The 26,739-nt window shown below is 40.7% G+C and overlaps 1 protein-coding gene across 1 annotated transcript in view; it reads right to left on the bottom strand.

The window, feature by feature from the left end:
- Positions 1-26,739, bottom strand: part of STPG2 (sperm tail PG-rich repeat containing 2) — a 400,844-nt gene that overhangs the window by 238,350 nt on the left and 135,755 nt on the right. Inside the window, exon 11 of the mRNA XM_074993576.1 lies at positions 14,552-14,717. Coding sequence (XP_074849677.1) covers positions 14,552-14,717 — 166 coding nt within the window. The remainder of the gene's footprint in view (positions 1-14,551; positions 14,718-26,739) is intronic.

Raw genomic sequence — 26,739 nt, 5'->3', positions numbered from 1 at the left:
TCATCACACTCGGGAGACCCTAAATTCCCCTATATTCCGACCTATGTAAACCATGGACCCAACATATTTGTATTTTACAAGAACTCAAAGTGCAATGAAGAAATCAATTTCAGGCTTACGTAGGCTGCTTATACATCAGATTCTTAGCCATTACACTTCCTTAGTTTAAATGGTTATGGAAAGTTGCTCAAAAGATCCCCAATCAGTTAACTAGCTACTTGGTGCTACAAACAAAACAAAAACCACATCTACACGGGCAGCCTCTGTCGACAGAGCAGTACCTCTGCTGACAGATAGTGGCTATGCACAAAAGCAGATCAAAAGAGCAAGCCACTCTGTCAACAGAGACCAGCCAGACTGCCCTGCCCTCTCTCGACAGAATGGCTGACTGGAAGCTCTGCAAACAGGGCTGCCCGGAGAGTCAGAAGCCCTCTTTGTCAACAGAAACGTCTACAACAGGCAGTCTGTTGACAAAACACTGTCGAGGGAGATGTTATACCTGATCGGGAGAAGGGATAACGCTGCCCACTGAACAGCTGAGTTTTGTCAATAGCGCTCAACAGAGCGCTTTAACCATGTAGACTCTCAGCAAGCTTTGTCAATAAAAGCCCAGTTTTGTCGACAGAAGATGCCCATGTAGACATGTCCAAAATGTTTAATAATAATCTAGTAATACTTAGCTCTTACAATGTAGACATCATCCATAGATCTTAAACTGCAGCAAGGGAGGTTTACGTTGGACATTGGGAAAGAGTTCCTAACTGTCAGGGTGGTCAAATACTGGAATAAATTGCCTAGGGAGGTTGTGGAATCTGCATCTCTGGAGATATTTAAGAACAGGTTAGATAAATATCTATCAGGGATGGTCTAGACGGTACTCAGTCCTGCCGCAAGGGCAGGGGGCTGGACTCGATGACCTCTCAAGGTCTCTTCCAGTCCTAGTATTCTATGATTCCAAAAAGTGCTTTACATGGGAAGTATCATTATCACTGCTGCAGAAGGCATGAAACAGAGGCATGTTTCTACAAAGCGAACTGCCCAAGGTTACCCACCAGATTGACGATGGAGCTAGAAACAGAATCTAGGTTTCCTCCGTTCCAGTCAATTCCTCTAGCAAGTAGACCACACTTCCTCATAGAAGAAGAGTAGAATAAAGAGCTGGGACAAATAGTTATTTAATAATGAGTTGCTACTATTAGAGCTATATGTGCCAAATGTAATCTAATATGAAATTCTAACTAGCCTTCACTGGAAAATAGATGCAGCACAAGTGTCCAGCATTTTACTGGGTACTTTAATCACATAGCTGCATTTTCCATAGTCAATTGACACTGAGAAAATTTGGATATTTGAATAGTACTCTTTTTATTTACTTCCCCTTTTCTTTCTTTTTGCATTTAACACACTTATTATCTAGTAAAATTCCTACTGCTTAGCAATGATGTTTTCAGAAAACAATGTGTCTCACAATTTAATTTCCTATATACACTATAAAACACAAATAATTTTAAATAAGGGCAACAAGTATTTCCATGTCCAGAATAAAACTTTCCATAAATTTAAAACTAATATTTTATAACTAGCTTAATCAGAAAACAACACACAGTACAAGATATCACTAGCAGATGGAAATTTTCAGGAAAAAAGATCTCTGTGAGCACAGAGAACATGTGTAATATGAGATTTCTGTTTATATTTGACTGTGCAGTTTAAAATCAAACATTTGTTTAAAAATGTGTAGCTATCTAAGTAGCAAAGACATGCTTTATTCTATAAATCAAAGCTCTATGGTCATTTTTGTTCTGCAAATAACACTGACACATTGGAGGGACATTCATTTTAATGGGGTTTAAATTCAAAGTGTCAGATTCTTACTTGTGCCTAATAAACAGTGAACTCCACTGAGGTCACCAGGTAGTATGAAAGCAACCATTTGTGGGTTCTTAGTCCTACTGCTGCTGGCTACAAACAGGAACAGTCTCAGATTTACAGCTGCCTAAACTACACTAGCTGCAAAGGCCGCCCCACAGCAGCCTGTCTGGCATATGAGGAATTCCTGGAAGGTTTCTAGCCACACCATCTGTTTCAGGAACCAAGACTATGCTGCCTCAGTACCACAGGGAATCCACATGCCAAGCAGATCCTCAGACGTCCAGCTCATATGGCAGACAGGCTGCTGTGGGGCGGCCTTTGCAGCTAGTGTAGTTTAGGCAGCTGTAAATCTGAGACTGTTCCTGTTTGTAGCCAGCAGCAGTAGGACTAAGAATCCACAAATGGTTAACTTCACAGAGCACAAACACCAGGGTCCATCCCAGGGATCTGAGCTGTTTTATTCACATGCTGCATCAGACTTACTGTTAGTGGCAATGTTGAATGAAACTAACCATCAAGGTTGAGCTAAGATTGCCAACAAAAAAGAGATTAAAAAAACTAGACTTGCTGCAGCTGTGGGACTACAGCTCCTCACTACCAATGAGCAAGCCCCCTTGAGCTAGTATGACTTTTCAAATTGGGAAGAAAAGTCTCAGTTCAGAAAGCATGGCCTAAAAGCTTTAGGCCATTTAGTTTCAGTCCATCTTGATGGAAGATTGACTAGTTTCTTAAGCAGTTCTTCAAACATAAGCAGCGTTTCAAAGGATAATAGCTACAACAATGTGATGAACCAACTCTTAATAATATATTGAACCTTGGAACCACCTGTGAATGGAAAAGTTTTCAAAGATTCCTGCATTATTTAGACTCTTATTTTCTACTGATCCACTTCTATGAGGAGTCAAAGATGTTGATTTCTATGCAAGAGACACTCCCTGAAGCAGCCAACATCGTTCACACTGGAGGTATCCCAGTTGAGCCTAGACAAGGCTTCCCAATCTCTGGATGTGCTTTGACAGAAAACCTTTAGTGAGAAGGAGAACAAGAGACCCATGAACCCACGTCAGATGGACAAGACATAAATATACAACAAATGTCAATTTGGTACACAAAGAGGAGTCCCCAGAGACCAAAGCTAGAATCCATGTCAACACTGTGGTACCAGATGCAATGTCAAACCCTTCCTGACAATTGGTATCGTGATGAGGTGAAGTGGGTACATGGGGCCTAGATGTCATCATTAAGGAGGCTGATGAATACAGTACTGGTTCTAACACCCAGGGATCTATAATAGAACCTGATATTGGTAGAGATGAAGATGGCATATGAATCAATGCCAGTAGAGGGCCTTTGTCCTGAATCAGTGACAATGGCGTAAATGTAAGGTACAGTAAGTTCAGCATGGCTGTTTAGGCCTCTGGTGCTGTATGGATGGTTGCCCAGACATAATATAAGCAATGATGAATATACTCCTATCACCAGCAAAGTAGTTGCTCTGCACATTCCTGGGATGGTAACAAGGTCAGTGCTTCAGCCCTCTGAGAGTTGTTATCATCTAGTTACACAGAGCTGCAAGACAAGAGGCATGCTTAACTGCAGTATCAGATTGGCCTTCAGCTTCAGAGGAGTCCAGTACCAGAGACTCTGAAGAAGTCAATGTCATCTTTTTCCTACACTTCAATGCTGGGATTGGTCTGAGTTCTTACGCCTGAGTGAAAAAGATCTCTTACACCTCTGTCTGTTGGCAAGACCAGGGTAGCACTTCTAGAAGTGGTTGGTGAATTCCCTTATGATCACTGAAGGGTTTTGACGTGAATGAAGAATAACATTCATGAAAATATATGTAAGATGCTCTTTCCCTTGTTTCTTGATTTTGCATTTGAAGTAAATCAAACTGGACGTGTGTCTAACATCAGCCCCACCCAAGTACTTTAAAGAGCAAGAGGGAATGTCACTAGCAGACCTCAGCTTATGACCCCTGAGGTGAGATGTGAAACCTAGGGACCCTGTAACAGTCTCCCAGTACTAGACAAGGCCTGGGGACCACTGCCTCAGGAAAAGAAAAAGAAAAAAGAAAACAACAATAAGGGCTATTAGATGAAATAAGTTAACTATAAGGCTGTGGCTACACTAGTCCTCGCTTTTCGAAAGGGGGATGCTAATGAGCCTCTTTGGCAGATGCTAATAAGGCACTGCCATGAATATGCAGCACCTCATTAGTATAATGGTGGCTGTGCACGTTTTGAAAGTGCCGCTTTCGAAACACACGATGCTCGTGTAGACAGGGGCCTTTCGAAAGGTTCCGTGGGGATTTCAAAAGCCCCTTCTTCCCATTTGGTTTTGGGAAGAAGGGGCTTTCAAAATCCAGGGGGTCCTTCCAAAAGGCCCATTTACACAAGCAGCATGAGTTTCAAAAGCGGCACTTTTGAAAACATGCACAGCTGCCATTATGTGTAGCCATGGCCTAAGTGACCTTACTCCCAGAAGTAAAAGGCTCTAAAGCACAGAAATGCTCTCACTACTGACCACAAATAGTTGTAGGGGTGGCTCTGCTCTTTACACGCTGAGTTCGTTGCTAAAGGAAGCCAGAGAAATATTCAGGGCTGCCCCTAAGGATATTGCTAGGGAAAACTTGCCAGCATCAGTGCATACACACATGCCTACGATCTAATATAGATAGGCAAATACTTGAAGAAGAACCACTCTGACATCTGTAGGTTTCCATGCATTTTTATGTTTATTGAACCTTTTAATATATCCATAATTTTAAACAGTGGAATGTAGGACACTCAAATTTAAATTAGGCAACATTGCAGCTTTGACTTATTATGGTTCACATTAATTTTTCAAAGTACTTATCCACTTCCATTGTTCTCGCTGAAATTTTGAAAAATGTTAGAAAAGAGAACTCCACAGATTTATTACAGTGCTGGATGTTATCTGAGCTACTCAGTTACAAATTTCACAATGTGTACAATATATATATCAAAATACTTTATATACACGTTATATATACTTTCAATACAACATATATCAAAATACTATATATCAATATATCAAAATAGCTTTGATTATGTAACAACATACAATAAATGAAACATCTACAATAATATGATTATATTGGACTGATTTTAAAGGGACACTACCACATTATACTAGATCTCCCTTTCTTCATTCTTAAAATCCTTGCCAATAAATAAGCTGTCAAAAAACTTTGACACCAGGCATGAGAAGAGTATTATAGCATTGCTGACTATTGACTGTTTAATCTGAATCACAGGTTGTTAATACTTAACCTGATGAAATGCAATCTTTACCACCATCTCAGTATGGTTCCGCATGTAATTCTGAAAAAAATGGTCTGACAAATTTTAGTATCATGCTGGCATGTGCACATATGACAGTGACTCTGGATGAGTAGTTAACCCTCTTGGAGACATAGGTATAGATATATAGATACAGAGATAGATAGAAGATGGAATACAAAGTGGTTGAGCTACCTGCTCACTGTATTTCTTCTACTATTCCTGTCACCAACTATTACCCAAAACATTTTAGTAGCAACACATATAAAGATAGAACTGTCATCTCCAAATTCCTTCCCACCAATACTTTCTGAGACAGTATTCCATACCTGACAGTGATGTGTTTCACAACTTCAAAAGCACTAAATTGGAAGCTCTACTTCACGCAGCAAGTTTGTGAAACACAGATTTCTTTTCTCCAAGGGTTCTCTCAGCATTTCCATTGATCACAGGGTATCCAGGACAGGGGTAAGTTTTACTCTCCAACATCTTAGAAAGCTAGTCGTTTCTCTGATGGCAAGTGGAGCACAGTCACTAACTCTTTAGCAACTCCATGCCTTGCAAATACAGCTCATCTCTCAGTTTAGCAATAATACGTACTGACTTGTGTGGCAGATGCACTAACTTCAGAATTCTGGAAAAGGAGTCTACTCTGGTTCCTGCAATACAGAAGCTGTGGAACGAGGAAAACACCTGATGGGGCTAGAAAGCATGACATGGTATCAGAAGTGAACACATTCAGCTTAAAGAAAGAAATAGCTGTTTTTGGCAGGAGCACCATGCATTTGTAAAGGATACAAGCTACTACATAGAGTCAGTAAACTGGTCTTGATTGTCTGCAGCTTGCAAACAGAAAGTACAGAGTATGGCAGTGCAGTGAGAACTCAAAGTGAAACCAAAAGTAAAGAGGTTAAACTAGAAAACTGTACTTTAAAAAATCAGAATATGGTTGCTGCAAGTCAACCACACTATTATTTTTTTCTTTTTTTACAGTAATCTCCTGAGAACTAGCAGAGAGGAAAACAACATATACCCATCTGTATGAAAGCTTAGGGAGGAGATAAAAATGAAGAGGACATTAAAGCAGTGATTTTACTATACCCACTGGGACAGGAGTTGCTCAAAGTATATAATGTATTCTCCCAGCAGTCCAATGAAAATGCTCCCACTTGGATGTCATAACAATGCTGAGAATCTATTGCAATTCTAAGAATATGCAGTGTGCAAATTATACCAAATCTGGTCTCAACCACTTCTAGGAGAACAGATAACCAGCTATAAAACAAGCAACAAGAAAGAAATTGTGAGTTTGGAAATAGTGCAATCTGGGAAGATGATGTCAAATACCAGCAAAAACACCAAGAATTCTATGGGGATGAGGGAACTGTGGGATAGGTTTGCACAACGCGCTGCTGCAATAGTCAATGTTTGCAACGAGTGTGGCAGCTACTCGTCGACTTTGTGAGGAGCACATGGGGAGGTGAGGATAGTCAAATTCAAATTTATAAAATCCAGTGATACAAAATTGATATTAATAAATTTGAATTTATCTCATAGTGTAGACATACTCTGAATAAAGGCTATTCCAAGCAACCTATGTGAAATATAACTTTTCTAAATGCAAACAATACACACACAATTCTAAACATGAGGATGTGTATATATAGATAAAATAAATATACAATATATTTGACAGAATAAATGAGTATTGTGTGTGTGTGTACACACACACACACACACACACACATTCCTTTTCTTTTTCCATTCTCCACAATGTATTTTCTTCAGTTCCATATTTTGGCAGCACATGAATAAAATTATTTCATCATGTTATCTGAGCAGAAAGTTATATGGATAAGTATGTCCACCATTTATTCTTTCAAAACCTTTGCGAAACATAATACAAAGATTTACAGGGGGCATTAATAGTACATGTAATTCTTTAACATTAGAGTCTCCTGTTGTTCTTGGTGAATTTGTAAGCCAGTTGATATTACTTTGGCTTCCAGACTTCTCTTTCATGTTGAAGATTTAGAACAAGCCCAGCCCTGTATACTAAGAGTACTTGTTCCTAAATTCGCCAAGGTATCTGTTGTAATGAAAAATGTCTCTTAAGGCATAAATCTTTTAAAAATAAAACATATCATTACTTTTTCCCAAAGTTATACCAACTCATCTGGCCTTGACCCTGCAAAGATTTAGGCTTGGTCTACACTAGGAGATGAGGTCAAATTTCTAAGCAATCAATCCATACTACAGGGTCTGTTCTGTCAACTTTTAGGGCTCTTAAAGTCAACTTTTGTCATACTTTTCATGAAGAGTAATGCTAAATTTGACTTTGCATGGTTGACTTTGGGGCAGTACAGATGGAGTGTTGTGAAATTCAACATTCTTGGCCTCCTGGATGCAACCAAGTCAGGAGGCTCCTGAACCTGGCTTTTAAATGTCCATATGCACATTCTACCACCATTCCACACCTGCTCAGTCTGTAAGTTGAACTGCTCCCTACTGCAGCCCAGGCTGCCTGTGCATAGCTTCATGAGCCAAGAGAGCAAGAGGTAGGCTGAATCTCCTAGAATCACTACTGGCATCTCCACAGCTCCAATGGTGATCTTCTGGTCTGGGAAGAAAGTTCCATTCTACAGCTTTTTGAACAGACCAAAGTTCCTGAAGATGAGGGTATCATGCACCTCTCCTGGCCATCCCAGACTGATGTCAGCAAAATGACCTTTGTGGTCCACCAATGCCTGCAACACCATGGAGAATTAACCCTTGCAGTTTACGTACTCTGTGGCAAGATGATCTGGTGCCAAAATAGGGATGTGCATTCTATCTATCAGCCCACCTCAGTTAGGGCAAAACCATCCTCTGTGTCCTGCACATTTCCCAGAATCACTGTATTTTGTAACAGAAGGGTACTGATTGCCTTGACTACCTGGATCACAGCAGCCCCCACTGAATTGTTTGCCCACTGACCAGTAGCTGTCTGGCATTACAAGCTACCACAGAGTATTGCCACATGCTCCTGAACTGTCAAAACAGGTCTCATTTTGGTATTGCAGCACTTCAGGGAGGAGAGGACAGCAATTTGCAAAGTTCCATGAGAGTGGCCTTAGAACAAACAACTTTTGTAGCCACTGCTGATCATCCCATAAGTGCGGAAGAATGTGGTCTCACCAGTCTGAGCTTGGTTCACAACACCAAATTGGCACACCACTGTGTACAAAGCATTGAGTGCAGCCAGCATCTCTCTGTTCCTCTTCTCCAGTGACTCACATTCATTTATGTCAGCATCCTCGTTGGAGTCCTCATCGCTCTGATGGTTGCTTAGGCTCTGCACATACTGCAACACATTGTGTCAGGTGCTCATAATACTTGCCACAACAGTTTTAAGCTGTACCGGTTCGATGTTAGCCTTGCAATGGCAGGTGCATGGATATGAAAAAAAAAGGCACAAAAACACTTTTTGCTGTGGTAGTCCAAAGGGAGGGGGAGAAGACAAGTGCAGTACGAGATGCTGACATCTGACACGCAGAACCACGCATGGCATATTTTGTCCTGTCAGACACTAGGACAGAAACCCAAAATACAATGTGGCAACAGAAACTGTGGTATAGGTACCAAAATGTATTGCTGTCAAAGTCAAACCTGGCAACCCTAATGGGGACACATTGTGCCAGTACGAATATACACGCTTGACATTATAAAATTGTGTGCTAGAAAATCGACCTTAACAAATTCAATCTACTTGTATAGTATAGACATACCTTTACATATGCCAACCTTCACATTTTGGGAGAAGTGTTATAAATGTAAGACCAGGACTGCTGGGTACCATTAAAAGCAACTTAAGATCAAGCTCCCAAATCTGAGACACTCCTTAACATGCATTCACAGGAAAATTTCTTATGAAGCTTCTTTATATTGAGTCACAAACACACCTGGACTTTGAATGAAAACTCAGGCTTAAACAAGACAAGAAATGTTATCATTAAAAAATCATGATGTATTTCATAAATTCCCATCCCTTTTCTATTAGATTAAAAAGGTAGCAAAACTACTGACTTATATATTAAAAAATTGTTAACAGTGAGACTACAAGCTTTGACAGCTATGTTTTTAATGATTTATAAGTATGGATAGTGAATGAATATAGATGAGGTAACACTTAGGACAAGCCCTTGCCAATGTAAACGTGGTTTTGCCAATTCTTTTATATAAATTGCTAATCTGCTTTACAAGATATTGTTAATAGAACAAAGGCAACATGTTATATTGGAAGATGTAAGCAAACAATACATAAGCACACAAAGATAAATAAAAACGCCCCTTTTCTGGGAAGATCCTGGGCAGGGCAACACGAAAAAACATGTCCTAGTATAAGCAACACCAGCAGGAAAAATACAGAAGTTGAGTCACTGAAACTTGTACATGTGCAATGTATGGTATATATGGTATGTAATGTATGAGTTACCCATCACTAAAAGGGCTGATGCGTTAAAAGTACACTGGATAAAGACTAAGTAATCTGTAATGTAGACAACTATAACATAGGCCCAAATTGGAGAAACCCCAGACTTGAAAATGAAGGATGGGACTGAAAGCTCAGACTAGAAGATCAGGGAGGGAGATAATGATCACCAAAGGTGGTAACATGGACCCAGTTAAAAGTAATATCTCATCTATTCTTATTCGCCTGACATAAATATATGCCCAGATATTATGAGTACACTAATTTTTGTCATAAATTGTATTGAAGACTGTCAGGGTTGGTTTATTCAAAGTTCCCCCATTTTCCACGGCAGGGTAAGCTTCGGCCAGAGTCAATACAGAGCCCTCTCTAAAGTGAAGGATGGCCTCGTGGCCAGAGTTAATCAATTCGATTCCCTCTGCAGCCTCAGGGTAATATGGCCTAGTGAAGAGCAAACAATCAATAGGCATAAATCCCCATATGGGGTAGGTTAGGATGGAGTAGGTGGACCTAGGCATTCCCTGCACACCGGGTCCCAGCCCAGGGCCCTGGCAGCAGTGGAATGGTCCACTACTAGCTTGGTGTGGAATCCCACCTCAACATGCCAAGCTCCTGGGGTCTACCAGTCCACCCCCCACAGCTGCTGCTTCTTACCAGTCTCCTGAGGTAGTACTCTTCCTCTATTACCTCTGAACTGGGGCTTCTCCAGAAGTCTCTTGTGGGCTGGCTCCCATGGCCCAGACCATTGGTGCTTCCTCTCTTGAAGGTCCTGCAACACAGCCTTCTTCTGCAACAGCCAACCTAGACTGACTGGCTCCACATGCCTTTATAGCAAGCCTGCAGCTGGAACACAGCCAGCAAGACCATAGGGGCAGAGCCTCCTTGAACAGGTGAGCCAGATTAGTTTGCTTGGACTCAGTGTGGGACTGATACACACCATCAAAACAACAAATACTGATTAAGCCTAAATGGTGTGGACTTGTAACTCAGTTTCTGGACTTTCATCCACAAAGGACTTAAAAGTTGTAACATATACAACCCTGCAAAATGTCCCAGTACCACTCCAAACAAGATCTGTTTTATGTAGCAAGCAAAAAATATGAATGACAATAGTCAATGGGAAACAACAACACACCTGCCACCTGCCAGTTAGAAGAAACAGAAAAAAATCTTGTAGTGGAAGCAGACAGATTTTGTTGATATTGTAATCACGTGAGACCATATATTTCCTTTCACAAATACACTGTACTAATCTGAAGTTCAGTTCAATATTCAAGCAGCATTTTTTAATTCAAGACGATACACTTTGCCTAGCCCTTTTTCACCAGTGAAAATCCAGAGCAATTCCAATGGAGCTGCACCAAGAATTCTTTTTTTTTCTAATGGGAGCACTGCCTAAGCAAGTACTAACTACCATAAATAAACGATGAACATAACCTTTAGAACCTGAGCCATTGGCATACTTTGATAGCCTGGTAGCTCAGCTATGCTGTAGAAAATTCATATTTCCAAGTATATAACATTACAAGCCAACAAGTTTATAGAAGAAATAATTAGTTTTCATACTACAGTGACTTTATATCAAAGATATTGGTTGTAGTCACTGAAAAAGTGGACAAAGCTACCTTCATGTGAAATGTTCAATTAATTTTAAAGATAAATTCTATTTGTTACCTAAAGTAATTTTCTGTCAGACTGTGACTAGAAACACAAGGATGCTTTGAGGATGATTCAACTATGTTCCCTATGAAGGAGATATTTTTAATAGAGTGTTCTGTCCCATGTTATTATTGTTGATCATTAAGCATGTCAATGTACTTGATGCTGTATAAGGCATCCACAGGTTGAACCTATCTAGTATGTCACCTTTGGGACCTGAGCAGGGCTGAACCAGAGAATTTGCTGAATCTCAGGTGGTCAATATTGTCTAGCAGCATTACCAACACTGCCAAGGTTCACTGGGTTCTTAGATGACATTTAGGGGTAAATTAGAATTAAATAACAGCACAGAACATTGAGACCCACTTGGTCCATGGTAAGGGGACATCTAGCTAACTAAAATCATGCCAGACCCATGGATGTTGCCAGACCAGAGTGTCCTGGACTAGAGAGGTTTGGCCCATACCAAACTGTAACATATTTCTGGTAATGACTGAGACTTAACCCTGAGCCTTTCAAACTGTTAGCTCAATGTTTGTTCCAGGTTTCTTATACTTCTTCCCCATATTGCTCTCTGTAAATGTTATTAATAGCAAATAAAGCCAAATGGCCAAAGCCAAATACGACCTGTATTTACTATGAAGTAAACCTTCAGTAGATCCTTTGCAAATTTAAGTTATTTATTTCCATTTCATTTCAAATGAGGCTATATCATAAAACCATTTGCAAAGCTATGAAGGAAAACTTGCTACATTAAAAGAAGATTGCTTTATAATTTCCTCCACATCATTTGATATTTTTTCACTAAACAAATTCAAATTCATTTTATATTAGATTATAATAATTTTAATTGAATACAGATGAATGGCTACTATGACACACTTTCCATACTTTAATTGTGCTTTATAACAACATTCTATAACTTTTTTTTTCATCTACCTAAAATCTAGATTATAAACATTGTGGATCTGGATGCTGACTCTGGTCTCAGTACAGCAAAGCAATAATTTAAATGACTGTATAAACAAAGGTGCTAATTTAAAAATAGTTCTGATATTTAGTGCAATAAACTCAAAGCTGCAGATGTTCTCTCTTGTGAGAAGGGATTAATCTTCTGAACATAAATGCATGACAAAGAATTATTTGCCAGATCTCCTGGGGGAATATTCAAAAACCTACACCTCAAAGTCACTTTCTGAAATGATTCTTTTTGAATTACCTTTCTCCAAGAAATGGTATCAATTTGTGTTTACATTGTTCTACTTCACAAGAGAATTGAACAGTTTATAATGTGGACCTAAAAAAATCACTTATAACAAGGGTAGGAACCTTTTTTGGGTTGGGGACCACAGAAATGGGAAGCAAAAAAAAACCTCACTGTGGTCCCTGAGTGTATGGGGGCTAGGGCTATGGGTCCTGGACCAGAGGGAGGATGCAGGAGTGGGCTGAGGGTGCGTGATCTGGTCTGGAGTGGGGTACAGAAGTAGGGATCTGGGGGAGTCAGGAGGTGTAGGAGTGGGATGGGAAAAGCCACAAAAGCAAGCTGGGGTTGAGGGTCTAGGTGAAAGGAAGGGTGCAGGAGGGTTTGGGGTCTGGAAGGGAGGGGTCATGGTGGAGGTGAAAGGGTCTGGGAGGGAGGGGACAAGAAGAAGGTGGGAGTGGGGATCTGGATGGGAGGGGGTGAAGGAGCTGTCTGGAGTGTACTTTGCAGCACCCCCAGAAACACGTCTCTGTGACCCTTCACCTGCTCCCAGGCACTGTGCTCCACTGCTCTGATTGGCTAGACTTCAGGACTTTTTTCTATAGACCTGGGATCTACCAGTGAAATCCCATTTCTCTTATTTTCTGGCTGCTGGCTTTTTGGCCATATTCCCATATTCATTGCAGGGGGAAAAGAAGAGGATTCAGTTGAGCAAGCTGAACCCTTGAGACAGGCAGTGAAGAGCTACTCTGAAGCTTGGTCTACACTAGTCACAATTGCACAGCTAGAATCAACGTATCTGCAGTTGAATATAAGATCTGTCCTCATTGAGGGAGGTCAATGGGAGCGTTTCTCCTGTCAACCTACCTTACTCCTTGCAAGAGCAGGAGTACTGGGGTCAACTGTGGACCCCAGAGAGATCAACTTTGCACACCTTTACCAGACTCTGTTTAGAGTCCATCTCCCATTAATTGTAGAGATGCCCTAAGTTATGGCCTATATAAGAGAAGCCAAGCAAACCACATACTGAATCCACCTAAACACCTGATTAGTGGAGACAGGCAAAGAGAGACACCCCCCACACCGATTTTATATTTTAATAAAGAAGCAGTGCAACTTTAAAACCATTCATGTCACTTGATCTATGATTCATTATATAAACAAAAGACAGAGGTGAATTTACCACCATTTCTGCAATGATTACTGAGACTCATATTACAAAGAATTTTTTCTGCTGCAAGTTATTAACTTGATGCTGGGAATATGTTTTTATTTTCCTAGGTAACTTTTCTTATTGAGAAAATGTGCAACATGTGGGCTATTAAACATTCTCATATCCAATCAGTAGTAAGGGTAAATCAACACTTTGACAAGAAAATCAAACTTGACCCATATACAACAAACAAAGTTTATATTTTTAATTGGAAACAATCTATATATTAACAGGATTCAGAGGCACCATTAAGAAAATGAAATATAAAATAGGCATATTGTTTGTTTAAAAATTAATACTCTGCTTTCTTCTCCAAACCTGAAGAACTCTTTGTAGTTCAAAAACTTGTACCTTCCACTAACAGAAATTTGTCCAATAGAAAAGTATTCCTTCATCTACCTTGTCTGTCTCATATATGGGAAAAACCATAGCTACAACACAACAGCAAACAATTTTTTCTTAGGATGCAATCTCATATTGCTTATTTCATTAGTTAAACAATTTCCATTTGACCAGTAAAAAGAATTACCTGATAGCCTTAGATTAATTCCCTCATGAAGAAATGATTTTATTTAATGACATTTTTAGCAGGTGTTGATTCTGTGCTTCTGTTTTACTGACTGGTTGGCTCTACTGGATGACTGGCATTATGGCTTGGATTTGCATCCTATGAGACATGGCTAACTTCCATAGGTTCCTTTGAAAATCTCAATCTAGAATCACTCGATTTAAATGACTTAACACTAACATTTCTGGAATGGTTCTCAAGAAGTATAATATTTTAGCTGTTTTAGTTACAGTTTTAGTAGGAAAGACAGTAATAAACTTACCTGGTACATTTGTCTCAGTATTGGATAAATATTTTCTAGGTGTTGCACTGAGAAAAGACATATGCTTTCTTTTGGCCAATGTGCTTCGGGGAGGCATGTAGTGGCTTTTACTATGTGACTTCTCAAATGACTTTTGAACTTCATAGGATCCTGGTGGTGGAACTTCCTATAGTATTAAAGAAAGTAAGAAAACTGTCAACTGAAACAATCTGATTATTATGGCATGATATTATAATACCTTTGTAACAGAAATTGCAGAAAAGCACTAAGTACCTAACTTACAAAATAAAATAAAATAAAATAAATGATTAGCTTACAATTGCTACACATAGATATCTATATGAATACACTACTACATCACTAGACTAGTTCACAAAAGCAATAATTTATAATGGTGGGGGGGAAGCCACAACTTAACAAATCACTAGGGCTGTCAATTAATTGCAGTTAGCTCATGCAATTAACTCAAAAATAATTGACATTGAAAATTAATTGCAATTAATTCCAGCTTTAATCACTCCATTAAACAATAATAGAATATCTAATAATGTTATTAAATATTTATAGCTGTTTTTCTACATTTTATTTACATTGATTTTAATTAGAGAATACAAAATGAACAGTGCTTGCTTTATATTATTTATTACAAATGTTTGCACTGTAAATGATAAAAGGAATAGTATGTTTTAATTCACTTCACACAAGTACTGTAATGCATTTGCTTGATTATGAATGTAAAACTTACAAATGTCGTTTTTGTTGCATAACTGAACTCAAAACCTAAACAATGTAAAACTTTAGAGTCTGCAAATCCACTGAGTTCTACTTCTTGCTCAGACAATGGCTAAGACAAACAAGTTTGTTTAAATTTATAGCAGATAATGTTGCCATTTCTTGTTCATAAGGGAGAGCAAGCGTTTGCATGGCACTTTTGTAGCAGTGTTACATCCACATTCTGCCATGTATTTCATGTTATAGCAGTCTTAGACACGTGTTGCTTTTTTTAAGAACACTCTCCCTGGAGATTTGATAAAACACAAAGATATTATTAATGTGAAATTTCTAATGATAGATACAGCACTCAACCCAAGTGCCTTCCAAAATCTGACATGGACAAGGTGTGGTGCATACTTTCAGAAATCTTAAAAGAGCAACACTCTGATATGGAAACTTCAAAACCCAAACCACGACAAAAAAGGAAATCAGCCATGTGCTGGTGGCATATGACTCAGAAAATGAGACTGAACATGTGCTAGTCTGTACTGCTTTAGATCATTATTGAGCAGAACCTCTCATCAGCATGAACACTTGTACTCCAGAATGACGGCTGAACACACATGAAGGGGTATACAAATTGTTAGCACATCTGGCACATCTTGCAATGAAGCAGTACCACACAAATGCTTTTTTTGCTTTCAGGTGACATTGTAAACAAGAAGTGGAGAGCATTATCCCTACAACTTCAGCTTTCTTTGTGAAGAGAGTACACTCCAGCACCTGTAGTGGGGGAATTGAAAAATATTATTTATTTTGTTTTTTTACAATGCAAGTATTTGTAATAAAAACAATAGTAGAAAGTGATCTTTGTATTCTGTGTTGCATTTGAAATCAATATATTTTAAAATGTAGAAAACATCAACAATTTTAATGATTGTTTATCATTGCAATTAATCGTGATTAATTTTTAAGCATTTAACAGAACAGGCATAAATTCCTGCTAGAATTACTTATTAGATCCTCCCAAATACCTGAAAGGTTGTTAAAACACTGAGGTTCCACAACTGTGTATGCTTGGAAACTGTGCCCAACATCCTGACTGAACTTTGGCACTTTGAACTTAGGAAATCAGGAAAGAAATAGACAATGTCCTTTCAGAATTAGAGCTGGACAAATTCCACCCCCTGCCAAATATTAAAATGTGTATAGCTAATTAAATAGTTATTGAAGCAGGAACATGGACTTGTGTCTCCCATATTGCAAAAGAATACCCTAACCACTTAGCTATAAACCCATCAGGAGCACATCTATCCAAGCTTCTCTTGTTGAAGCTCTTCTACACTGAGCCAGAGACAGCTATTGAGAATTACTCTATGGCCTGGTAATTAGGGCACTCATTTACTAAATGGGAGACTCAAATTTATGTCCTTGCACCAATGATTGTTTTAAAAACACACAGTGGAACAGGTTGCACAGGAGAGACTGAGAGATACCTACAGCAGGACATCCCAAAGCCCAGTGGCTAGAATGCTCCCTTACAATGTGGGAGACCCAAACAAATTTCTTCTCTGGATCAGGCTTAGAAGACTGAATTTGCATCGCACAAATGCTAGGTGAGTGCCCTATACAAAGGGCTACAACTTATAAAGGAGGCAGCATCACCACTCTTCACTTCTACAATAAGTCGAAGAAGGGCCTTCCTCACTTTATCAGTTTTGATTTATCTCTAAAAAACTTATTAACAGTAACATTTTTACATAATAGTGTAACTAATGATAAAGTGTTTCTATGGTCAACTATTTTTAATTTAATGGTTCTTGGTTTTATTCTAGTTAGAGGGTTATTAGATTTATTGTACAAGATGAATCTCCTAATTTCAGATTTAGTAACTTCCAATTAAGCCAAAATATTTACTCTTACTCATTAATGAACTCCTACTGCTATACTCCTGTATTAACATTTTAATTACCATCACAGCAATACCATCATTAATGATTACAACAATTCTAGACAATATATTCAATATTATATACACCAAAGTCTTATTATTTAAAAGCTTAAACTGTAGATAATAGTTGCATGTGAAAGCATGGCTTTGCTCCTGAACTGAGAGAGAACACAAGAGACAACACAAATGAAGAACCATGCTGTGGACTTAGCAGTGTCCATCTTGGACCCTTTGTCTTTTGGTCTCCAAGGGTCCATGTGCCAGCATGCATACCCCAGCAGGCCGGATCTACAATGCTTTGGTGACTGAATCTATGTAAACTGAAATGAACTTTCAGAGACTTTCAACAATTGGCAAACAACACCGCTGGCCTGCATCAGTAGTTATGACTGATGTATGTAAAGTATTGCTTTAACAATTCTTCCCATTAACCCCATTCTTTCTTTTTTTTTATTAATAAACCTTTAGATATTAGATCTAAAGTATTGGTGAGTATGCTATTTTGGGTAAGATCCAAGTATACATTAACCAGGTGTAGCCAGACAAAGTCTCCCCCTTACAAGCCAGCTTGCTCGCTGCCCCCCCCACTGAGGAGCACACAGGGCATGGAAACAGCTGCTGACAGCACAGTCTTTGATGCCCTCATTGAGGCCCAGATGTGCTAGCTCATCATGACCCTGAGAAGCAGAAAGTACAGGTAGAAGGCTAACAGGCCTAACTGTCAACAAGGGTGGGGGGGCCCCTCAAGAAATCACCCCAGCTGGCATTGATGGATATGATGACCACACAACTATCCCAGAAGGGGAAGTGCCCCGCCCACACAAAAAGAATGTCCTGTACTCTCAAATTGCTTATCTCCTGTCTTACAAGTGCAAATTAAGTAAGAAATGCCCTTGTAACAAACTGGCGTCACAAAGACAGACCAGTATGATCTGGCACCATAGATAAAAAGAGAATACGTAACCCAGAGGGATATAAAAGGTGGGCCCAGCAGAACTCTAACTTTGAGTGCATTCCACCAACTACCTGCTGGTCGGGTCAGGTGATTGCCTCCCGAGATCCACAACTGGGGACGCCCAACCTCGTATTTGTCTTTCAGCGGAATTGAGTGACCGATCCGGCTTGCCTACGCTGGTATCGAGAGACGCAGAGAGGGTAAGATACACCCATGCTAGGTCTCCGACTTTTTTGTGCACAGCTAAAGAATTAGAGCTCTGTAACTAGATGTCCTTGTGTCAAGATATCATTGTGTTAGATGGTAACAGATATCTTTGTATTGGATTGTAACGTAACTTGTTAACACCTGTACTTTGCTAGCATATAAGAAGTAAACAATAGCCTTTTGTAACCGCACGCTTACAACTGTAGCTTAAATAAACGTGTAACTAGTTAAGCTCTGAGCCTGACCCGGTTATCCTTTTGTCACTGCAACACAGCCGGCACAACAAAAAGAACTTTAACCATTTGGTTACCACAGCCTGGCCGTGGGTGAGAGTGCTAGGAGCTGCCTGCTCTAACAGTAAAAAACTGGGTTGTTTAGGACCCAGGGGAGTACCTCACCGCACATTACCCAGCCACCGGCTAACACCAGGGTCTGGGGCTGGGCCCTTTGGAGTCTGGGAGAATCTGTGTGGTGTTCAGTGAAACAGGTTTAAGAGCCTCTCACCTTAAGTTGGGGGTTGTTGGTCTGGGCAGGTACAGCAGTTGAGAAGTCTGTGGGTTTGCATGTGTGGCTTCTGGTTAGCCAGTGGGGCTGGCAGAGGTGCTGTTGTGCTCGTTGGATTTGCCTTACGAGAAGGAAATCCCAGCCTTGTGTTGTAGGTGGCCCACATTTTAAGCAAAGGTACCCTGGATTGATTTCTCTAGCTGTGCCCAAAAACTCTGTCTTATTACTGGGAAGCCTTTCATTTGTTTGTTTTGTTCTTCTCTTGTACATACATTGCAATATTATATGAAAATAACTTTAATTTTAAGAAAACATCAGCTTCTAGAACCAGGTGAATAATGGAATTTTTGGGTCACTGGCAATTCCGAAGTAAATTTGGTTTTAGATCAAACCAAAAATGAAACACTTACATTTTCAATGATTCTATAAATCAAAATTTTTAATTTCTATTTTGGGAATTTACCAAAAGCAGAGGAAAACTAGAATTTCAAGATCATATGGGGAAGGAGGAGGATCTCTATTATAAGATTTAAGCCATGGTGACAGAACTCACCCAGATGTGGGAGACCAAGGTTGATTTGTATCTCCCACATTCAAGTAGAGCCGGGATGGAGTTTGTATCTCCCACAATCTAGGTGAGTCCTATCACTAACCCATTCCAAGATCTCACTCTCTTTGTCGCAACTCAAAGACTATTCATTATCATTATTAATTCCAACTATGAATGGATTAGGGAAAAGTGAGAATAACTCTATAGCCTAGGGAGGTTAGGATGTTTACATAACGTGGGAGATCTGCATACTATCCTTAACCAGTGAACTAAAGGATACAAGGGAGATCCTCTTCCATGTCCCCATTTCCAACAGAGTTATAACCTCTTTCTCTAACAGCTGCAGACTGTTACATTAGATACTCTGCAAATGCCAGCAAAGGCCATATACACTCAGCCTTATAAGTTCATGAGAATGAATCTGACATACTAGAGATGCTCAGTAATTCCAAAGACATTCTATTGTGACAGAAGTTTGTTCTTCGAATAGTTACAATTCTTCCCTGGCTGAACGACACCCAAATGGGCCACAACCCAAACATTACAGTATCTTCCTGCCTATCTGATTAATATTAGAATTCAACCAGAAAAAGCAGTAAAGGACCAAAAACCTGAAGATCACAAACATTTCTGTCCCCTTCCATTCACCTAAAGATTGCAATGGGGAAGGCAAAGATTGTTCGGGATACTTAAGTGACAGAGACTCCTGAGGTACATCAACAACTGGGTCCCAGCAAGGGGCTAACCAGGCCTTCTTTGTGAGCTTTCACCTACTCCTAGACAGGCATACTCTCTTTTCTAGTACTGAACTGTACACATCCTCCTGTGAAACCACAGCAGGATTTTTTTTTTCCAGATTTATAACTCTTAGTCATTTTAGCAAGTTATACGGTTAGGATGACCATCCGTCCCATATTAGGTGAGACAGTCACACCTTTTTTGGTATCCCGACTTATTTTTTAAAAGGGACAAACTGCCCCGTATTTGAGCCATCCCCTTGAGGAAGTAGGGGGAATGTGTGCAGCTTCCCCAGGGGTTGAGGAGAGGGCCAGCAGCTGTGCCTTCCCCGGGGATCCCGGGGAATCATCAGTGGCTGCTGCTTCCCAGGCCTCCCAGGGAGTGCCATCAGCTGTCGCCTCCTTCACGGCTCCCCGGGGCTTGGAAGAGCTGCCCCACTCTCCATCTCCCTGTCCAGATATGGTCACCCTATGTGAGGTCCCATCTAGAGTAAACAGACAAACCAACAATAAGGATTCACTGCAATATGCAGAACAGAGTGCTCACTTCTCTTCCTGAATAGGATTGATATGGGAGAGACTGGTAATAAATGTTCAATCAAACCTGGATCTACAGGGTTCTGGGGTAAAATCCTAGACACAATGAAAGAAGTGGGAGTTTTGCAACTCACTTGGATGGAGATAGGACTTCGCTGAAGGTTATGTGGCTGGGAAAGCTATAGGCACAAGCTCCTGCATTAGGCTAAAAATGCCAAAATCGCACAAAAAAACCTTTATAATAGGCTTCAAATGAAAGTGAAAAAGGGAAAAAAGATATCACTGTGATGCAGAATTTCCTGTAAATAGATAACTGGTGTTTTTCTAAGCTTCATCTGATGTATTAGCCACTATTTAGGAATTCCAAAAAGTCACAGAATTTGTATCTTTGATTATTTAATATTTTTAAACATATGCATGAATGTGAAAGCAAAAAGGATTATAAAACAAAAACTGCTATATTTCAATATGTGAATTCTTCCATTATTTCAACTGAAACTGTGATTTTGCAAGATATACAATTTATTTCTGTTTGTTTCACTTGCATCTCTCAAAATGCTCCCGGCTCAGTGCTCAAGTTAAAAAGACACAAGTGTTAGTCACATGTCAAAAGGCATGGAAAGGCAACTGACAAATTAGAAATATTGTAAAAATTGAGTTGTTTTTCATGTATTGGGTAATTTTCAACATTGTAAAAATCAAGCAGGGTGACTGACAACCCATCTTTTGCTTGGAAGTAATCAAGTATGCAAATTGCAGGTTTAAGGATTTAATCTTTTTTGCCGTTGGTAATTTCTTTGCTTTATATGAATGTTCTCAAATATCACCTTCTATCTATAAATATATCTAACGCAATGTAGTAGGCCAAACAAAACAATGAGACATAACCTTGGTGGACTTTTTTGTACGTTTGTTTGCAATAGAACTAATTTCCCATGCCACTGTTTTTTTCTCCGCTCAGTCACTTCTTAAATTGACTTGCCCCATCTCAGATTTGCAAAGTCTTTCTTAAATTATGTACACACTTGCACATAACAGAAAAAGAAAACAAACAAGTGGGTTACTTGCCCATTTTTCTATGAGCAATCACTCATGGCCTTCAAGCTTCTCCAGTTCTTTCCCCATTGTGCAGGAGAGGAGATTTTAATATACACAGCCCCATTTCTCAACAGGCTTTCTATAGAGCCCCAGGCTACAACCCTTTCCCAGAGGAACTATGCTCCCACTTTGCCATGCTCAGGTGGTCTAATGAGAGAGAAACTTGCTAGAAACAAGTATCAGAGAGGTAGCTGAGTTAGTCTGTATCTTCAAAAACAACAAGAAGTCCTGTGGCAATTTATAGACTAACAGATATTTTGGACCATAAAGCTTTCATGAGCAATGTTCCAAAATATCTGTTTATCTATAAGATGCCACAGGACTTCTTGTTGGTTTTGCTAGAAACAGACAACACTAGCTTGATTCACTACCCTATGAGGCGACAGAAGATCAAATTCATGCTAATCATAGGCCTTAAACCAACAGCAGAGTGGGTGTCTCCATACCTCAAAGACCATTTCCTTTGCCTCACAAACTACATCACCAGTCCCACAAGTATTTTTCAGGTAAACTTGAACAGGATAATACTTATCCATCAAAAACTGTAAAGGCCAGATACAGTCTGTCACCCCCACTTTATGAGCAAACATTTTACATTTAGTCTTAATTCAGATGTACAACTACTAAAGCCCCCAATTTAAGATATATCTTTAAAGTATTAATTATGCACATTAACCAAGAGAGGCAGAAAGGCAATATGAAACCCATGTCACTTGCATGCTGAAGGTTATCCTCTTATGTCCATATTCACTGGGGAGTACTTACCACATGTTAAATCCTTGAATGGGAAAAAATTGAAAATAACTAGAATATCCCAAACTACAGCTTCAGTTTAAGCAAACCAATTTCTTGTCCAGTCTCTCTTTGCACTCACCCAGGATTATTGTTCTGGTGATATCAATGCTCACGCTGGCAAGGCCTCTTTTGGGGTGCCCTGTGGTTTCTATGACAACCATGAATATCTGCACACAAGTCCAGTTACATGGGCTTAACAGAATAATTTTTAAATCCTCATTAGGATCAGATCATTTGAAAACTGAGTTAGAGCTGTAGTTTTGTCTTTGTTTTCATCAGGATAGAGCTCTTATTTCAGTAGTCTAGCCATGAAGATCACAAGACCCAATTGATTTCAGATTGCACCAGAGAAGACCCAGAATACAGCAACCTAGTCTGTTGTGGTTGTGACTGTTAATCATTAACACAATTCTTTCTAAGCATCCAGTTAACTGTTACCACCTGTCACTGTTCACAATACAAAGTCATCTGCAACCCATCAAACAGGGTGCCAAGTCAAATTGGTATTTTTTGCGTATTTCAAGCCAACCTCTCATTTCTAAATAAACTACCTTTCTCGTGATATGCAATTTCTATTAAAGGAAAAGATTCTTCAGGGCAAGACTCTTAAAAATCTCATCATAGTCCTTGTAGTTTTCAAAGTCAGTTTCAAATATCCAAATACACTCAGACTGACACGTAATTGTAACTCAATTTTATTCTGAATATAATGTAATTTTACTAATATCTATATTAGACATAAAAAGATGAGGTGTCTTGTAAAGAACTCCATCATTCATTACTATTATTGAGGAACTGTCATGCTAAAAGTTATTTCTAACTTTCTTCATGTATTTTATAGGATTAAACTAAATTGTATTTTGCATTATTTATTGCCTAATTTTTAAATGTCTCTATCTTAGTCATTGTGAATCTACAGCTTAATATATCAGAAGAAAATATAAAATTTCTAGATAGAGTATTTTGGCTTAGCAAGAATAAAGCAAGAATATTATTAATTGCTTCAAATCTTCATTCAGATTCCATTCAACTCTGGTTGCTAAGTATAGCTCTGATTTTTTTTTAATATTTTCAAAAGCACGTATCTTTGTATTCTGCAAGAAAATGTCAGAATTTAAAGATAGAGGACCCAATTCTACACAGCTGCAGAATCTTCACTACCATTGAATTCACTTGCGAACAGCACCTAAATTAACACAGAATTTAGCTCTGATTATGTGTATGTGAAAATAACTTCAGCTTTTAACTACAAATGGAAACAATCAATATTTTACTTTTTTGTAGCAACACCATGTATCTTGCTGAACAATAGATAATCCCATTATTGCTCACTATATGTGAACATCTGTGTATCAATATTTGAATCCAGAGAAAAAGAGACACCAAATCATGCCCTAATTTAATTTAAACCTGTAAATGCTGAATCATTCTAATTATCCTAGAGTACAGTGGCATAAGTAAGGATAAATCCTACCCTATTCTACTTCAGTATTTCTAAAGTATTCATACCTTCATAGAGTATAATACCAGAAGGCACCATCAGATCATCTAGTTTTACCTCATACATACATCACAAGCCCTTAAATTTCAGACAATCAGGCCTGTGTTGAGTATAATAATTTGTCCTTAACTGAAGGATAACTTGTGAGTGCATAAAGCAATGTTTGTTAAAATTTTTGAGATTGTGAAACACCAAATAATATTTTCAATGCAGAATATCTATGAAAATTTTCTTCAAAAAAATTTGTCAGACAACCCCCCCGCCAATGAAGTAATTTAATAAGGTACCATAAGAAATGAAGAAGTAACATTGTATCTGGTTTTAATAACTTATACATGCCATCAGTGTATGTCAAAAAGGTGTCAGACCCTCACGGCACACCTGCAAGTTGTTCACAGAACACTGGCGTTCCTTGGAACTTAAGAAATACTGGCTTAAAGCATATCTTCCTGAAAGGCACACAGCTTTGCTCTAAAGACCTTGAGACAGGGGCCGTTTCTACACAGGCCGCTTCCTTCGGAAGTGACATGCTAATGCATGGAGCGAAAGATGCTAATGAGGCATGGATGCAAATTCCCCACGCCTCATTAGTATAACATCCCGTGATTTGGAGTCCAGAAGACCGTTCTTCCAGACTCCAAAATGCCGTGAAGAAGCGTGGCCCCCGAGAGGTCTTCCAAAAAGAAGTCCTTCTTCTGGAAGCCCCTTCTTCCTGAAAATTTTTGGGAGGAAGGGACCTCCAGAAGGAGGACTTCCTTCCGGAAGGCAGCCCCCTCCCCCCGCCCGCGCACTTCTACATGGCATTTTGGAGTCTGGAAGATGGTCTTCCGGACTCCAAATCACGTGGTGTTATGCTAATGAGGTGTGGGGAATTTGCATCTGCACCTCATTAGCACCATTCGCTCCGTGTATTAGCATGCCACTTATGAAGGAAGCGGCCTGTGTAGAAACAGCCAGGAAGAATCCACCACTTCCCTGGGTCATTTGTTCCAATGGGTAATTACCCTAATTACCCTCATTGCTTTAAAAAAATTCTGATTTGATTTGGCTTCAACTTTCAACTGTCCACTGCCTTACCCTCTTCATTATTTGCATTCCACCCATCTTTGAAATACTGCACTCGATGTGCAGACATCGAAATAGGCTATTTCGATGAATAACGTCTACACGTCCTCCACGGCTGGCAACGTCGATGTTCAACATCGACGTTGCGCAGCACCACATCGAAATAGGCGCTGCGAGGGAACGTCTACATGCCAAAGTAGCACACATCGAAATAGGGATGCCAGGCACAGCTGCAGACAGGGTCACAGGGCGGACTAGCGCTTCCGGGGCAACAGCTAGCCGCTCCCTTAAAGGGCCCCTGCCAGACACACACAGCCTGCACAGCATGCGGTCTGAAGAGCCATAGGCACGCAGACCTCGGGCGACGCAGTCATGGACCCCCAGCAGCCAGAGGTCCACCCAGCCCTCCCTGCAGGAGCAGGGCTTGCCCTGATCCATGCCATGCAGGAGGCAGCTGAGCACTAAACTATTATATAAGTGAATAATAAAAAAGTTTGCATATATTATATGTACAAAAACCAGAAAAACAGGGATTACAAGGAAGGGGAGAACTATTTACATGGGGGGGGATGGGGCAAACAGGGGGCACAACTAAATAAGTCCCAAAACTATATACGGGGGGGGGGGCACGCCACGCCCCTATAGTCCGGCACTGGGGGTGGGCAGCCGGGAGCCCCGCCTCGGCCGCAGCCCTGTCCGGGGCTGGCTGGGGGCCGGGCGGACCGGAAGATACGTCCGGCGAGTCTCAGCTGGCCCCAGGTGTCCCTCAGCGGTCCGGCCCTCGGTGGCGGAGCGACGGCGGACGGCGCGGCGACGAGCGGAGCAGCGGGTGGAGCACTCAGGGCGGGCGCAGTGGTGTCCGGCGCGGCATGAGGGGCCAGGCAGTCCACGAGGCGGTTGAAGGTATCCATGTAGGCCCCCCATGCCTCTTGGCGCCAGGCCAGCGCCCACTCCTGGAGGTGGAGGTGGCGTTACTCCACCCGCAGACGCTGCTCCGTGACCTCCAGCTGCCGACGATGGATGGCCAGCAGCTGGGGATCCGTCGCCGGCGTGTGGTGTTGCTGGGTCCGCCGTCTTGCCCGCCGTGGGGCCGGTCGGTCCTCCGCCGAGGGGCTTGCCTGGAGCGATGGCCCCGGAGGGGTTTCCGGGACCACTGAAGCCTCGCCAGCGCTCTCCGGTCCATCCGATGGTGCAGCTGCGGAATTCAGGACGGGGGAAGAAGAGTGGAGACAGGCATTAGTGTGGGCCCCGAGCCGTGGCCCTTTTCCCCCCACCCCTGTGCTGCAGGTTCCCCATCCCCGGGAGATGCTGCTGTGATGGGGTTCACGGGTCCCCCTGCACTGCACCCCGTCCCCTGGTGGGAGTGACTCTCACTTCACTCAGCAGGGTCTGACAGGAGAGGTTTCTTAGGCCACAGATGCCCAGTTTCTCCCAGGAGTGACAGTACAGCAGTCAGAGACAGTCCTTCCAACCCATCCTGGGGAGAAGACCCCAAGGGGTGCCCCTCTGGGGTGTAGCTTTCCTCCTTCTCAGGCTGGCTGCCTTCCAGCTCTCCCTTCCCCTAGCCTCTAACT

This window comes from Carettochelys insculpta, chromosome 4 (genome assembly GCF_033958435.1).
Source record: "Carettochelys insculpta isolate YL-2023 chromosome 4, ASM3395843v1, whole genome shotgun sequence".
Lineage (NCBI taxonomy): Eukaryota > Metazoa > Chordata > Testudines > Carettochelyidae > Carettochelys > Carettochelys insculpta.
This window is presented reverse-complemented; position numbering and strand designations above follow the sequence as displayed.